Source organism: Heterodontus francisci, chromosome 31 (genome assembly GCF_036365525.1).
Source record: "Heterodontus francisci isolate sHetFra1 chromosome 31, sHetFra1.hap1, whole genome shotgun sequence".
NCBI classification, from domain to species: Eukaryota; Metazoa; Chordata; class Chondrichthyes; order Heterodontiformes; family Heterodontidae; genus Heterodontus; species Heterodontus francisci.
Window position 1 is genome coordinate 53,157,510 of NC_090401.1, and position 16,216 is coordinate 53,173,725.

Here is a 16,216-nt window from a genome sequence, read left to right on the forward strand (position 1 = left end):
CACCTCTCATCCTTCTAAACTCCAATGAATAAAGGCCTAACCTGTTTAGCCATTCTTGATAAGACAACCCCTTCATCCCAGGAATCAGTCTAGTGAACCTTTTCTGAACTGCCTCCAATGCTAGTATATCCTTTCTTAAATACGGGGACCAAAACTGTACGCAGAACTCCAGGTGTGGCCTCACCAACACCCTGTACAGTTGTAATAAGACTTCCCTATTTTTAAACTCTAACCCCCTAGCAATAAAGGCCAAAATTCCATTTGCCTTCCTAATTACCTCTTGCATCTGCATGCTGACTTTTTGTGTTTCCTGTACAAGAACACCCAGATCCCTCTGTACTGCAGTATTTTGTAGTCTTTCTCCATCTAAATAATAATCTGCCTTTTTATTCTTCCTACCAAAGTGGATTACCTCACACTTTCCGCATTGAACACCATCTGCCAAGTTTTTACCCACTCACTTAACCTATCTATATCCCTTTGCAAATTCTTTGTGTTCTCATCACAACATGCCTTCCCACCTACTTTTGTATCATCAGCAAATTTGGATGCTCTACACTCTGTCCCTTCCTCCAAGTCATTCATATAGATAGTAAATAGTTGAGGCCCTAGAACCTATCCTTGTGGCACCCCGCTAGTTATGGCATTCCAACCTGAAAAGGACCCATTGATCCCGACTCTCTGCTTTCTGTGTGTTAGCCAATCCTCAATCCATGCCAACACATTACCCCCAGTACCCTGAGCTCCTATTTTGTGTCATAACCTTTTTATGTGGCACCTTATCGAACGCCTTCTGAAAATCCAAATTCACTACATCTACCGGTTCCCCTTTATCCACTCTGCTTGCTATATCCTCAAAGAACTCTAACAAATTTGTCAAACATAATTTCCCTTTCATAAAACCATGTTGGCTCTGTTTGATTGCATTATGCTTTTCTAAGTGACTTGCTATTCCTTCCTTAATAATGGACTCTAGCATTTTCTCTTAGAATCCTCTTAGAATCATAGCAAGTTATCTTCCTATTTTCTGTTATATATTATGTATTGTGAAGAGTGAGTTTAGGGACAGATGTCAAGAAGTTGGGGCTGAAAAGCCTCTCTGATATGGGATATGTTTAGCGCGGACAAAGGACCCATCATAGCCATGCCTGACAGACAACTTGCAGCTTGGGTTGGAAGTTGGAGTATTCAATTTCTACGCCATTTCCTTAAGGCTACTGTGCAGTGCTACCTGACTAATTCCCAGCTGAGTTGTGCTGCGGGCCCAATGGAAATTCAGGGCCTGTATCTTTGTATAAAGGGTGACGAGCACAGAAACAGGCTGCAGAGATGATTGAAGCCAGCACGCTGGAGCCTGTTAGGAAGCAAACAAAAGCTAAAGTGGAAAGGCAGCAGGATTGATATTTTGAGATCAAATGTGCTGAAAGGCCCTCTTCATTAAACATCTATGTGCTCACAGCCTAGATGACTCATGTTCTTCCCATTCTGAACTACTCTAGACATAGATTACATGTCTACATTAAATGAAGAATGTACTCTATTGAATTGATTCACTCTGTTATTGATGAATGATCTAAACAGCAAATGTAGGAATTCTACATTGAACTTTTGTCTACAAACTTTGGTATGATTTGCTTCTCCTCTCTATCCATAAATAATCCTCGTTTGAGGCCAGTTGTGTTTACACTTATGTGAATGATTTTCATTGAGTGTAATAATTGTACCAAATGGTTATTAGTTAGTTAGTTAGAGATACAGCACTGAAACAGGCCCTTCGGCCCACCGAGTCTGTGCCGACCACCAATGGGTGGTTACCCATTTATACTAATCCTACACTAATTCCATATTCCTACCACATCCCCACCTGTCCCTATATTTCCCTACCACCTACCTATACTAGGGGCAATTTATAATGGCCAATTTACCTATCAACGTGCAAGTCTTTTGGCATGTGGGAGGAATCCGGAGCACCCGGAGGAAACCCACGCAGACACGGAGAAAACTTGCAAACTCCACACAGGCAGTACCCAGAATTGAACCTGGGTCGCTGGAGCTGTGAGGCTGCGGTGCTAACCACTGCGCCGGTTATCTCTGCTGATTCGGTTAATGTGCTGCCCAGTGCAGCACTGACATGTATTGACCATGTTTGATTCCCAGTCTGTACTGAGTTAATTAATCTCAGCTGTGGAAGCATTTGATTTGCTACAATTGACTTCAGTCGCTGGTCTAGTGAGAGGGGGTTGCGAGCAAAACTTATTTGCTGACTCCTGTGCAAAAGTATACATCGGGTGGGGGGGTGGGTGGGAGGAGGTGGTGGAATCAGAGTCAGATTCAACACTAATATGTTCTCTCTAGCCAACAGTCCATTGATACTAAAATAAAAGCAAAATACTGCGGATGCTGGAAATCTGAAACAAAAACAAGAAATGCTGGATTCACTCAGCAGGTCTGGCAGCATCTGTGGAAAGAGAAGCAGAGTTAACGTTTCGGGTCAGTGACCCTTCTTCGGAAGTTCGGAAGTTCCGAAGAAGGGTCACTGACCCGAAACGTTAACTCTGCTTCTCTTTCCACAGATGCTGCCAGACCTGCTAAGTGAATCCAGCATTTCTTGTTTTTGAGTCCACTGATACTCACTGCCTCGACTCACTCATGATGAATGGCCACTTGTTCATGTTAATGGTGACTACTGTCACCTGTCAAACCAACCCCAGGAACAAAGCACTTTCAGGAGAGGAGGAGGAGACAAAATTGAAGGGGAAATCGAAATGTTAAGAGTTAAATGTCACTACACATAGCTAACCTTTTTGATTTTTAAAATCGTTTTGTTGAAACATTTGCAAGCTGGTGGCATTGTCAAAGGAACAAGCTTGGAAGAGCTAGTGAAGCGTTTTGTGTGCGGTTGTTAAATTATTGCATGAAGTTGCAACACAGTTATTGCTGAAGTGCAAATACAGCTGGATTTAATAACTCCTCCACACCTGTTTCCCCAATGGTAGCGCAAACAAAGAAAGATGGGGCAATTGAGGGAGCAACACACTGTAGTTCAATATAATCCTTTTAACTGCCTTTTAATAGTTACAAAATATTGGGACAAACAAGTTGTATATTTTCCATTTACCCTAAATATATTCTTTAGAGGAGGTAAGCCTCTAATAGTTTAGTTTATAGCGGATGCAATAATGAGGATTTATATGCAGTCAAGCGATCAGAATTGGAACTACAACAGCTTTATTCCATGTTAGCAGTGTACTAGAAACAGCATTGGAATTTGTAATTGTATTTTCCCTCCCCTTGCCATCGAGGGGCAGTCACACACTTGTCACTAAGAGTGGGGAGCCCCACTCTTGTCACTGATAGCACTCTATTGGAGATAAGCACCTTTACTCTTTATCTGTCCTGAGTTGTATCTAACTTGGCCACACTCAGTACTGGAACCCTTTCCACTCCACAGCACTGATGGGCTTAACCTTGATGACCATGACAACTCACCACAGAGTATAATAGACACAATGTCATTCATGTTATTCTGTATTCTGGTCTTGTTGAAATGGATTAAAAATGCTTTCACATGGCTGTGTTCAGGATAGCACTGCTACACTAGGCCCCCTGCACAACTTCCTCTTCATTTATCTTTCAACCCATGCAGTTCCCGGTCAAAAACAGAGCCGGTGAGTATTGCAAGAAAGAGCTTGTCTTTATTTATTTCTTTTGTTGGTTCATGGGATATGGGTGTCGCTGGCTAGGTCAGCATTTATTGCCCATCCCTAATTGCCCTTGAGAACGTGTTGGTGAACCACTACAGTACATGTGGGGTATGTACACCCACAGTACTGTGAGGAAGGGAGTTCCAAGATTTTGACCCACCAACAGTGAAGGAACGGTGATATAGTTCCAAGTCAGGATGATGTGTGACTTGGAGGGGAACTTGCAGGTGATTGTGCTCCCATGCAACTGCTGCCTTTGTCCTTCTAGCTGGTAGAGGTTGTGGGTTTGGAAGGTGCTGTCTAAGGAGCCTTGCTGTGTTGCTGCATCTTATAGATGGTACACATTGCTGCCACTGTGCGTCAGTGGTGAAGGGAGTGAATGTTTGTAGATGGGGTGCTAATCAAGAGACTGCTTTGTCCTGGATGGTGTTGAGCTTCTTGAGTGCTGTTGGAGCTGCACCCATCCAGGCAAGTGGAGAGTATTCCATCACACTCCTGACTTGTGCCTTGTAGATGATGGACAGGCTTTGGGAAGTCAGGAGTGAGTTACTCGCTGCAGGACTCCTAACCTCTGACCTGTTCTTGTAGCCATGGTATTTATTTGGCTACTCCAGTTTAGTTTCTGGTCAATGGTATCCCCTAGGAAGTTGATAGGGGGGCATTGGGTGATTGTTTTGCCATTGAATGTCAAGGGAGATGGTTAGATAATCTCTTGTTGGAGATGGTCATTGCCCGGCACTTATGTGGTGCGAATGTTACTTGCCATTTATCAGCCCAAGCCTGGATATTGTCCAGGTCTTGCTGCATTTCTACACCGACTGCTTCAGTACCTGAGGAGTTGTGAATGGTGCTGAACATTGTGCAATCATCAGCGAACATCCCCACTTCTGACCTTATGACTGAGGGAAGGTCATTGATGAAGCAGCTGAAGATGGTTGGGCCTAGGACACGACCCTGAGGAACTCCTGCAGTGATGTCCTGAATCTCAAATGATTGACCTCCAACAACCACAACCATCTTCCTTTGCGCTAGGTATGACTCCAACCAGCGGAGAGCTTTCCCTGATTCCCATTGATTCCAGTTTTGCTAGGGCTCCTTGATGCCATGCTCTGTCAAATGCTGTCTTGTAGTCACGGGCAGTCACTCTCACCTCACCTCTTGAGTTTAGCTCTTTTGTCACTGTTTGAACCAAGGCTGCAATGAGGTCAAGAACTGAGTGGAACCCAAACTGAGCGTCACTGAGCAGGTTATTGCTAAGCATGTGCCACTTGATAGCACTGTCGACGACATCTTTCATCACTTTACTGATGATCGAGAGTAGACTGATGGGGCGATATTTGGCCAGGTTGGACTTGTCTTGCTTTTTGTGCACAGGACATACATGAGCAATTTTCTGCTCGGCACTTCTGGCTGAAGATGGTTGTAAATGCTTCAGCCTTATCTTTTGCACTGATGTGCTGGACTTCCCCATTATTGAGGATGGGGATATTTGTGGAGCCACCTCCTCCAGTTAGTTGTTTAATTCTCCACCACTATTGACGACTTTATATAGCACCTTTCACAGCCTCAGGACATGCCAAAGTGCTTTACAGCCAATTAAGTACTTCTGAAGTGTAGTCATCGTTATAATGCAGGAAACACACAGCAAGATCCCACAAACAGCACTGAGAAGTGGTCAGTTGTTTTTCTAATGATGTTGATTGAGGGATAAATATCGGCAAGGGCAATAGCTGTGAAATAACGATTCCTCACTGCAAATTACATTCAGTTTATTTTTCAAAGCGCAGCAGGTAGTGGCAGACGCATGCATTTACCATTGACTGCAGTTTTATAACTTAAGAGTGTCATAAGTGTTTTGCTGGTTGCTTTAACAGACTGCATCGGGCCTTTAACTGTTATCAAATCCACATCAAAGAGTAATAGTTCTCAATGCCTCAACTAATTGAAAAATTGGCAATTACTGGCTGTTGTGTTGGTTTGCTAATGTTAACTGATTGGAAGATTTGATGAGGTTCTTAGTTACACATTGATTTGATTGAAAAGATTGTGATATGGGTGGCAAAGCACAGAATTGTAATTTCAATGACTAAACTTAAATGATTGTTTAAACAACATTGCCTGCATCCAAGATAACATGAAGAGCACACACTTCCTTCTCCCCTTCACAAAAAGCTACTTTAGATTGAGGTAAGGGTCTAGTATAAAAGTAAACAATATTTTCAGCAAGACGCAGAACTCGTGGAGATAGAATTTCTGCAGGGATGGGTCTCCTGATCACCCATCATAACGCCAGCAGAAAAATGACCATTTACATTGCTTCTCCAAAGTTAGCTCTGATCTTCTGTTTTAGGGTTGCCAACTCGAGTTGGAGAGTCCTGACTCTCCTCCAAAGCCCTGCATAGTCCAGTAGCCTTTTTCCCCCCTTTTCCAATATTTCTATAACTAATAAAAATGTTCAAAGAAACTGAAATAAACACACCATTTTTTCTCAATTGCCTGTGATTTTATTTCCCTCGTGATTTACTCCTAGCAGTTCTCTCTTTGGCCTCCTTATCTCGAGAGACAATGGATACGCGCCTGGAGGTGGTCAGTGGTTTGTGAAGCAGCGCCTGGAGTGCCTATAAAGGCCAATTCTAGAGTGACAGTCTCTTCCACAGGTGCTGCAGAGAAATTTGTTTGTCGGGGCTGTTGCACAGTTGACTCTCCCCTTGCGCCTCTGTCTTTTTTCCTGCCAACTACTAAGTCTCTTCGACTTGCCACATTTTAGCCCCGTCTTTATGGCTGCCCGCCAGCGCTGGCGAAAGCTGGCAACTGACTCCCACGACTTGTGATCAATGTCACAGGATTTCATGTCACGTTTGCAGACGTCTTTAAAGCGGAGACATGGACAGCCGGTGGGTCTGATACCAGTGGCGAGCTCGCTGTACAATGTGTCTTTGGGGATCCTGCCATCTTCCATGTGGCTCACATGGCCAAGCCATCTCGAGCGCCGCTAACTCAGTAGTGTGTACAAGCTGGGGATGTTGGCCGCCTCGAGGACTTCTGTGTTGGAGATACGGTCCTGCCACCTGATGCCAAGTATTCTCCGGAGGCAGCGAAGATGGAATGAATTGAGACGTTGCTCTTGGCTGACATATGTTGTCCAGGCCTCGCTGCCATAGAGCAAGGTACTGAGTTACTCCAAGGTAATCCTGGCGCTTTGGCAACCCTACATCCGCTGAAGTTATGACAGGAGATCGGGGTAAATATTACTTCGATATCTTAATCCTTGCACCACAAGAGGGAAAGACTGACATTCATATTCAATCCCCTTTCTCCATAAACTTATCTAGTTTACACTGCAAGAATTGCAGTTATATTTTAATATGTTTTCCAGTGATAATTCAGTTGATGTGCAATGAAAAATACAACATGAAGTAGAACAATAAGGAAGAAGATTTTTAAATTTGGGGGAAAATAGTGGAGACCTTATTTTCTTGGCTTGTGAATTGAGATCCTTAAGAACTTAATGCAGTCAGAACAGTGAGAGGAGTGCTCTGTGCGTGCAAGAGCATTGACTAAGCTGCTTGAATGGGACAGAGTGGTTGCATTAGGAAAGGAGAATTTTGATTCAGTCCATTATTGATATTGTGCTTTCAAAGCTCCATTATATGTAAAAGCATCAAAATGAAGGTATATTAAAGCTAGAAAATAGGATCCAATTTGTGATTGTTTAAGTTTTCTGTGGTGGAGGAGAGATGGGGGTGAGGTATAAGATCAATGCACCTATGATCTTGGGGTGGGCATGCTAGTTTTCCAGTGAGCCTATGAGTTATTCCAGTATTTGATTGCATTTTTCTCTCCATTGTGTCAGCATTTTTCCGCCAGACCTTCTCCTTCATTTGGAAAGATAAATGAGACGTTAAACCAAGACCCCGTCTGCCTTCTCAGGCGGATATAAAAGATTCCATAACGCAAATTCAAAGGAGAGCGGAGGAGCTCTCTCCAGTGTCCTGTCCAATATTTATCCCTCAGCCAACACCACTAAAAACAGATTTTCTTATATTGCTGTTTGTGGGAACTTAGTGTGCAAATTGACTACTGTGTTTCCAATATTACAGTTGTGATGACACTTTAAAAAGCACTTTGGAATGTCCTGAGGTCATGAAAGGCATTATGTAAATGCAAGTCTGTCTGTCTTCCTTTCAACAAATTCACCATAGCTTTAGCAAATAACACTTTACAGTCCACTAGTTAGAAGAGGGAATGAGGCACCTCCAATAGCAGAGTTGATACGAATTTACGAATTAGAAGCAGCAGTAGGCCATTCGGCCCCTCTAGCCTGCTCAACCATTCAATAAGATCATGACTGATCTGTTTGTGTTTCAAATTCCACACTCCCATCTATCCCTGATAACCTTTGTTTCCCTTGCCTAACAAGAATCTATCTACTTCCGCCTTAAAAATATTCAATGATCCCACTTTCAGCACCTTCTGAGGCAGAGTGTTCCAAAGTCTCTCAACCCTCAGAGAAAAAAATTCTCCTCATCTCTGTCCTAAAAGGGCGACCCCTAATTTTAAAACAGTGCCCCTTAGTTCTGGACTCGCCCACAAGAGGAAACATCCTTTCCACATCCACCTTGTCAAGACCGTTCAGCATCTTATATACTTCAATCAAGTCTCCCCTCACTCTTCTAAACTCCAGTGGAAACAAGCCCAGTCTGTCCAACCTTTCCTCATAAGACAACCTGCTCATTCCAGGTATCAATCTAGTTAACCTCCTCTAAACCGTCTCCAATGCATTTGCATCCTTCCTTAAATAAGGAGACCAAAACTGCACACAGTATTTGAAATGTGGTCTCACCAAAGCCCTGTATAACTGAAGCATAACATCCTTACTTTTATTTTCAATTCCTCTCATAATAAAGGATAGCATTTCATTCACCACCTTTATTACTTGCTGTACCTGCATACTAACTTTTTGTGACTCATGCACTAGAACACCTAGATCCCTCTGCACCTCAGAATTCTGCAGTAATTCTCCGTTTAAGTAATACTCTGCTTTTTTATTCTTCCTGCCAAAGCGAACAACTTCACATTTTCCCACATTATACTCCATCTGCCAGATTTTTGCCCTCTCACTCAACCTATCTATATCAGTCTGTAACCTCCTTACGTCCTCTTCACAACATACTTTCCTTCCTATATTTGTGTAATCTGCAAATTTAGCTACCATGCCATCGCTCCCCTCATCTAAGTCATTGATATAAATTGTAAAAGGTTGAGGCCCCAGCACAGACCCCTGCGGGACTCCACTCGTCACCTCCTACCAATCAGAAAAGGACATATTTATGCATAATCTCTGTTTTCTGTCAGACAGCCAATCATCTGTCCGTTACCCACAACACCATGCGCTCCTACTTTATGCAATAATCTTTTCTGACACCTTGTCAGATGCCTCTGGAAATCCAAGTACAGTACGTCAATAGGCTCCCCTTTATCCACAGTTCATGTTATTCTTTCAAAGAACTCCAATATATTGGTTAAACATGATTTCCCTTTCACAAAACCATGCTGACTATTGCCGATTACCTTGAGTTTTTCTAAGTGCGCACCTCTCGCCTCCTTAATGATCAATTCTAACACTTTCCCCACGACAGACGTCAAGCTAACTGACCTCTTGTTAACTCTTTTCTGCCTACCCCTTTTCTTGAATGGAGAGGTTATATTTGTTATTTTCTAGTCTGATGGAACCTTTCCAGAATCTAGCGAATTTTGAGAAATTAACACCAGAGCATCTATTACCTCATTAGCCGCCTCTTTTAAGACCCTAGGTCCATCAGGACCCAGCGACTTGTCAGACCACAGCTCCATCAGTTTGTTCAGTAGCACTTTCCTGGTGATTGTAATTTCACCAAGCTCCTTTCTTCCTTCCACCTAGTTATAGCTATTAATGGAATGTTTTTTTGTACCCTGTATAGTGAAGACAGAAGCAAAATATTTGTTCATTTCATCTGCCGTTTCCTTATTATCTACTATTAACTCCGCATTCTCACTCTCTAGAGGACAAACACGCACTTTACTTTTTTCCTTTTTAAATACCTGTAGAAACCCTTGCTATCCATTTTTACATTTCTGGCTAACTTCCTCTCATACTCTAATTTCTTTCTCCTGATTAACCTTTTAGCCATTCTCTGCTGTTCTTTATATTCTGACCAATCATCTGACCTGCCACTCATCTTTGCGCAATTATATGCTTTTTCCTTAAGTTTGATGCTTTCCTTAACTTCTTTAGTTAACCACAGATGGCGGGTCCTCCCCTTAGAATTTTTCTTTATAGTAGGAATATACTTAATCTGAGTATTCTGAAATATCCCCTTAAATGTCTGCCACTGCTTCTCTATTGATCCATCTTCTAGCCTAGTAGCTCAGTTCACTTCAGCTAGCTCAGCTTTCATGCCCACATAGTTGCCCTTATTTAAGTTTAAAATACTAGTCTTAGACCCATTCTTTTTTCTTTCAAACTGGATGTAAAATTCAATCATATTGTAGTTGCTACTGAGAGATGTTTTTATTCTGAGATCATTAATCTTGTCATATTACACAATACTAATCTAATATAACCTGCTCCCTGGTTGGTTCCAGAATGTGCTGCTCTAAGAAACTATCTTGAAAACATTCAATGAATTCCTCATCCAGGCTACTATTGCCAATCTGATTTTTCCTTTTACATGCAAAATAAATGTGGTCAATGTCCAGTGTCTCAGTTGGAACGAGGAAGGCATCTGGGTTGAACACTGGTCTATGCTGCATGGTGATTTAGGCTCCACCTGGGGTAAAGAGGAGAAAAATAAAACAGGCAAAGTTTCCTGTTCCAATTTACAACCACTGGATCTTACTAGAAAGCTGGCATCGGGACAGAGTCAAGCTGCAATGTTCTCCATGTTAAAATGGCTCGGCAAAGCCATTGTCTGAGCTCACGGCCACCTAGCCGATGTATTGGGGCAACAGCTGGTGCCCATTGGGTTCATCCCCTGCAAGAGTCAATGTTTTCTGGAGGGGATGGGTGAAAGTTAAAGGAAAAAAAAGGTAATTTTGCCAGATTGGTGTCAGCACCTCTTCCCAAGACAAGTAGCACCTTACTTAACATCGTACAATTGAGAATGAACAAGATCCATCCAGCTGAGGTGAGGGATTTTGACTGACACATGGATCTGAGACTTAGATGCATGTAATTCTGATCGGGAATCAAGTGCATGACTGTGATAAATCAGGGATCATCCCAGACATCTGTGAGCTTCAACCAGATTGCGATTCTTGTTCTTAAGATTAAGTTGATAGAAAAAAAAATGTGAATAAAGCAAATACATTTTTGTCTTCTGCCCTGTTTAGAACCTCCGATGCCAGCTGCCCCGCCCCAGTTGATCCGTGCTGGCTCGACATACCTGATTGTGCACCTAAATGCCAACTCGATATTTGGAGACGGCCCTGTTATTCGCAAAGAGATTGAATACACGGTGACCTCAGGATCATGGTCAGAAGTCCAAGCTGTCAACAATCTAAACTATAAGCTGTGGCACCTCGACCCAGACTCTGAATACCAGATCACTGTCTTATTGACTCGGCCTGGCGAGGGAGGGACAGGAAGGCCGGGACCCCGACTCATCAGCAAAACTAAATGCGCAGGTAGGTTCATTTCTACTTTTAATCATTTTGTTTGACAAGCGCATCACAAAGTATGCAAAAACTGATATCATTGAATCTTCAGAATTTCTTAGCTTGTTTCCTTTTTTTTTCATTGAACATCCTATGATTAAGGCTCATTAGTTATGACTGCAGATTAATTGATAGATTTTTGTTAGGCAAAGGCAAGGGTATTAAAGATTTTGGAACCAAGAGATGTAGATGGAGTTAAAATACAGATCAGCCACGATCAACATACCCTCTAATTTTTATTTTGTAGTGCACGGGCGATTTGGTTACGAGTGTGGAACCTTTACATTTTTTGCATGGCCACGCACATGTAGTCATTTAAAGGGGTTAACGTGCGAACAGCCTGTGCGAGAGCATTCTGGTTGCTAAACATTGGCATGATCAAATTAAATGGCGGAACAGGTCCAAGGGGCTGAATGGTCTACTCCTATTCCTATATTTCCTATGCTTCCTAATTCTTGTCAATATGATAGCTTTAAAAATGGATAGCTCAAAAATGTGTGAAGTAGGTATAGGAGTGGAGATGACCCAGAACACTTTGCATCCTGTCAGTTGTTCCGACATTGCAATTAGTATTCAGCTGTGCAGTGTACACACTGCAATTCAAGAATCTTGTAATGATGGCAAAAAGAAAGAAGAATGGAAGTGCGAGATTGTTGAGACCCAAGGTCCTGGTAATGAAAGCCAGAATTGGCCTGAAAAGAATATTGCTGAGGACCCACTTATGGGATGGTTTGCAAAACTTGTAAGGTGTTATGCTGCTAGCATTATACACGTAAGAGCTGATTTTCGACACTCTAACTCTGTGTGCTCTCCTCTAAAAGAGACGATAGTGGCAGTAAAATTGCAGCAAAATAACGGAGGACTTACTTTTGGAGCTGGCCCATTTAATTTTGGGCAGATTTTAATTTAGGCAGGGTCCAATATCCATGGGCCTACAGGGTCCCAGCCAAATATGAGGTCCATTTTAAAGGGCTGTGAAGCAGTGTAACATAGTGTGCAAGCTGAGAGGAAAAGCAGCAGGTGAGGGCAAACAGGTTAAGTTGTTTCAAGAGAAGTAGCACGTGTAGAGTGTGTGAGTGAAAGTAGAAGGAGGTGTAGTAAAGTTGTCTGTTGTGATTAGAAGAAAGGCTGGTGAAGTAGATGAAGGAAGGATTGCTGAAGCTGAGGTTTGGTGTTGCAGAGCTGTAAGAAAGATGTGATGGGGAGTCACCTTTCCTGCTCTGGTGAGGTCTTTAAATTTCTTAACAGAGGGTGAGGCACATCTGTGCCACAAATGAAAATTGACCCCAGAGTCTCTATCCTTACTCACAGCAAGAGCTTCAGAAGGGGTTGTAAGTCACCAGAATCATAACTGGCAAAGAGGTATCGAACTTCAATTTCATAATCTACAGAACTCATGCCACTAGGGTATATATACTCCTCACTGTAGCACACTTTCTTAGTTCTAGCTAAGAATCTAGGCACTCACAGGGTATTGGAAGCAGATAGAGTCATAGAGAGATACAGCACCGAAACAGGCCCTTCGGCTCAACGAGTCCACGCCGACCATCAACCACCCATTTATACTAATACTACATTAATCCCATTTTCCCTCTCACATCCCCACCTTCCCTCAATTCTCCAACCACCTACCTACCCTACACTAGGGGCAATTTTTTAAACAATGGCCAATTTACCTATCAACCCGCAAGTCTTTTGGCATGTGGGAGGAAACCAGAGCACCCAAAGGAAACCCACACAGTCACAAGGAGAACTTGCAAACTCTGCACAGGCAGTACCCAGAACCGAACCCGGGTCGCTGGAGCTGTGAGGCTGCGGTGCTAGCCACTGCGCCACCAGATCAAGTAGTAATTTTCAAATGGAAATTGAATATTTACTTGAAAAGGAAAAATTTGCAGGGGTGTGGGGAAAGTGTAAGAAGTCCAGGGCGGCGCAGTGGTTAGCACCGGTTTCCTCCCACAGCCAAAGACTTGCAGGTTGATAGGTAAATTGGCCATTGTAAATTGCTCCTAGTGTAGATAGGTGGTAGGAGAATGGTGGGGATGTGGTAGGGAATATGGGATTCATGTAAGATTATTATAAATGGGTGGTTGTTGGTCAGCAGAGACTCGGTGAGCCGAAAGGCCTGTTTCAGTGCTGTATCTCTCTCTATGACTCTGAGTCAGACAAATTGGATAGCTCTTTCAAAGAGTCAACACAGGCACTATGGGCTGTCTGAATGTATGCCTTCTGTACTGTAAGGTTCTGAGAGGTTGCTGGAGGGGGAAGGCAGTTGCGTGAGCTAGATGTGTGCCTGTATGTGGCGAGGGTGGAAGTGTAGCAATGATGGGACACTGCAGTTTTAGAGTGTTGTATTAGCACGGTATTGCACTCTTTTTATCTGCCCGTCAGCTTTGCGTTGTGATTGATTTCGATTTTGCTACGCTGACAAAATAATGTTTGTTTTTTGTGTGTTGGGAACTGCAGGTGTGCAAGCAACCTAGAAAGTGTAGGTATTGTACCGGTCCTCAGGATAAGTGAACTGCTTCAGTTTACTGTGGCTTCTCTGAGAAAGCAGCCCTTTGAAATCTTGCTTTGATCCTGTTTCCTTAACTTTCTGTTCATCTCCTGTGTAGCACAGCTGCAATCCAAGAGACAAAGGACTGCACTTCACAAAAACAAAGCTACTTGAAAGATGAAAACACTAAGTTCAACAGACACTTGTGCATCTCTTGAAAGAGATCTCAAGCAAATGTATTTGTTTGTAATGCTTAGTTATTGTGAACATTTCTCATTTTCTTTATATCCCCGATTAGAGTGGGGCTTGTTTGCTTTTAGTTAGAACTCCAGCAATTATAAGCTTTTTTTTCCAATACTGTCCTCCCATCACCCTCAGGCTTCCGGTCCCCTGATCAGCTGGCCATTCCTCACTAATATTAGAAAGTGAGTTTCAGCAGGCAGTTCAATTGTGGAGGGCATCACAGTTACACTGATGCATGTCCCACATACAACGCGCGCACCCAGGGACACACACACCCTGACTCTGACGCATGCACACCAAAGTGCATCACTGATCATGCGAGCATGTGTGTGCCCATGTACAGACCTGCACACGCCAACATATACACACTTTCCAGGATCAGCATTGGGAATTTCCACATCGGTTGCTATAACTTCTGCAGAAACCTTGATAAATTGTGTAAACGATCCTCATTTCCTCATCCAATTCCACACAGTGTATCACATGAAGTCCTAAAATTATAGAATCGTACAGCACAGAGGGAGGCCATTTGGCCCATCAGTCCTGTGCTGGCTCTGTGAAAGAACTAGCCAATTGGTTCCACTCCCCTGCTCTTTCTCTCTTGCCCTGCAAAAATCTCCTCTTCAATTAAATATCCAATTCCTAGATAACAAAAATGAGCATTTGCCGAGATCAAGCCTGGAGCTTCCTGGCTTAAGTGGCTCATTGCCACACTGGGTGATGCATTTGCCCACTGACTCTATTCGGGGAGCCATCTGCAGGTCTGTAGCATTATTTCTTTGCAAAGAATTACAGGCATAGTCCCTGCTCCATGTGACTGGTGATAATTCTACATTCCAACGCCGATTACACTTCAAAAATACTTCATTAGCTGCGAAATACTTTGAGATGTCCAGATGTTGTAAACAGCTCTGTATAAATGTTCGTTCATTTAACAGGATGATGATTTCATGGGGGCAGCTTTCCATAGGCATGCAAACCCTCAACGTTATCACTTATCTAACGTTTTAAGCAGGAGAAAAAGGTGATGGGAATGAAAATGACTTGAATAGGTAGTATGCTCTGAAGAGGAATGAGAAACATTTGCCCTTGTTAAATGGAGAGATCGATGATGTAATATAACAGGAGAATTGGCTTTCATCACTTTTCAAAGAAGCCAACTAAATCAGAATGGCACGGACAACTTTTGGTTGTTGACATTGGATGTGATGATATAGGCACTAGTGTGGTTCTAGGATTTATGCCAACTGAGTTCCTCCTGCCAAGAATAGAGAGTGACCATAAATGTCAATTGTTTTATATATATGTTTTGCTTCCAATTTGATCTGGTCCTCCCCACCCCCCACTTTCCACAAACCTCTCTCTTCCACCCCCCCCACCCATCTTTCATTATCTGTTTGGTTGGGATGTCTGGATGTCCAACTCTGGACATCTCCATTAAAGCCTGGCTCAGGTATAAAATTAAAACCCAACCCGACCCGCGCCCGAGTCCTTTGATTTTTTTTTTTTCACGCCTCTCCTGACCCTACACAAATATCCTTCATCCGTTCCAGCAGCAGGCTATTCCTGCAGATGGAGTTGTGGGGAATCATGGGTAAGCCTGATTCCGTGACTTCCCAGAAGCAGCACTGTCCAGCCTGACCCGACCTGAGCCCGAATGCTGGACTCAGAATATAGACCCGACCCGACCCAAACCCAAAATGTCTGTTCGGGTCGGGTAGCCAGGCTTTAATCTCTGTCATTGCACTGGATGTCATTCTTTGGCTGCCTTCCAGAATCCATGCTTGTGTAATGTGAGAAGAAAGCTTCTTTATCAAGATCTCTTTCCTTCCTACAGTCACCCAGTTGAGATCGCATTCCTCAGCACCCAGGGAGCTTAAGTGCTTGAATGTTTGTTCAGCTCTCAGTTATACTTGGTGTTCTTCACTCGGAGTCTCTGTTGTCACAAATACTGCACAGCTTTTCTTTCTCAATCTTTTAAGTGATGATTTGCTTCTCCATTGGCGATGTTTCCAAAATAACGTCTCAATCTCTGTGTTTGCAATAAGCTACCTCATAATATTGTACAGTCCAAATT

At 43.0% G+C, this 16,216-nt stretch overlaps 1 protein-coding gene across 10 annotated transcripts in view; it reads left to right on the top strand.

Moving 5' to 3' along the window:
* Positions 1-16,216, top strand: part of ptprub (protein tyrosine phosphatase receptor type Ub) — an 833,961-nt gene that overhangs the window by 568,940 nt on the left and 248,805 nt on the right. For all 10 annotated transcript variants that reach the window (XM_068011591.1, XM_068011594.1, XM_068011592.1 and 7 more), the window contains one exon: positions 11,076-11,369. In XM_068011591.1, the coding sequence (XP_067867692.1) occupies positions 11,076-11,369 (294 nt within the window). The remainder of the gene's footprint in view (positions 1-11,075; positions 11,370-16,216) is intronic.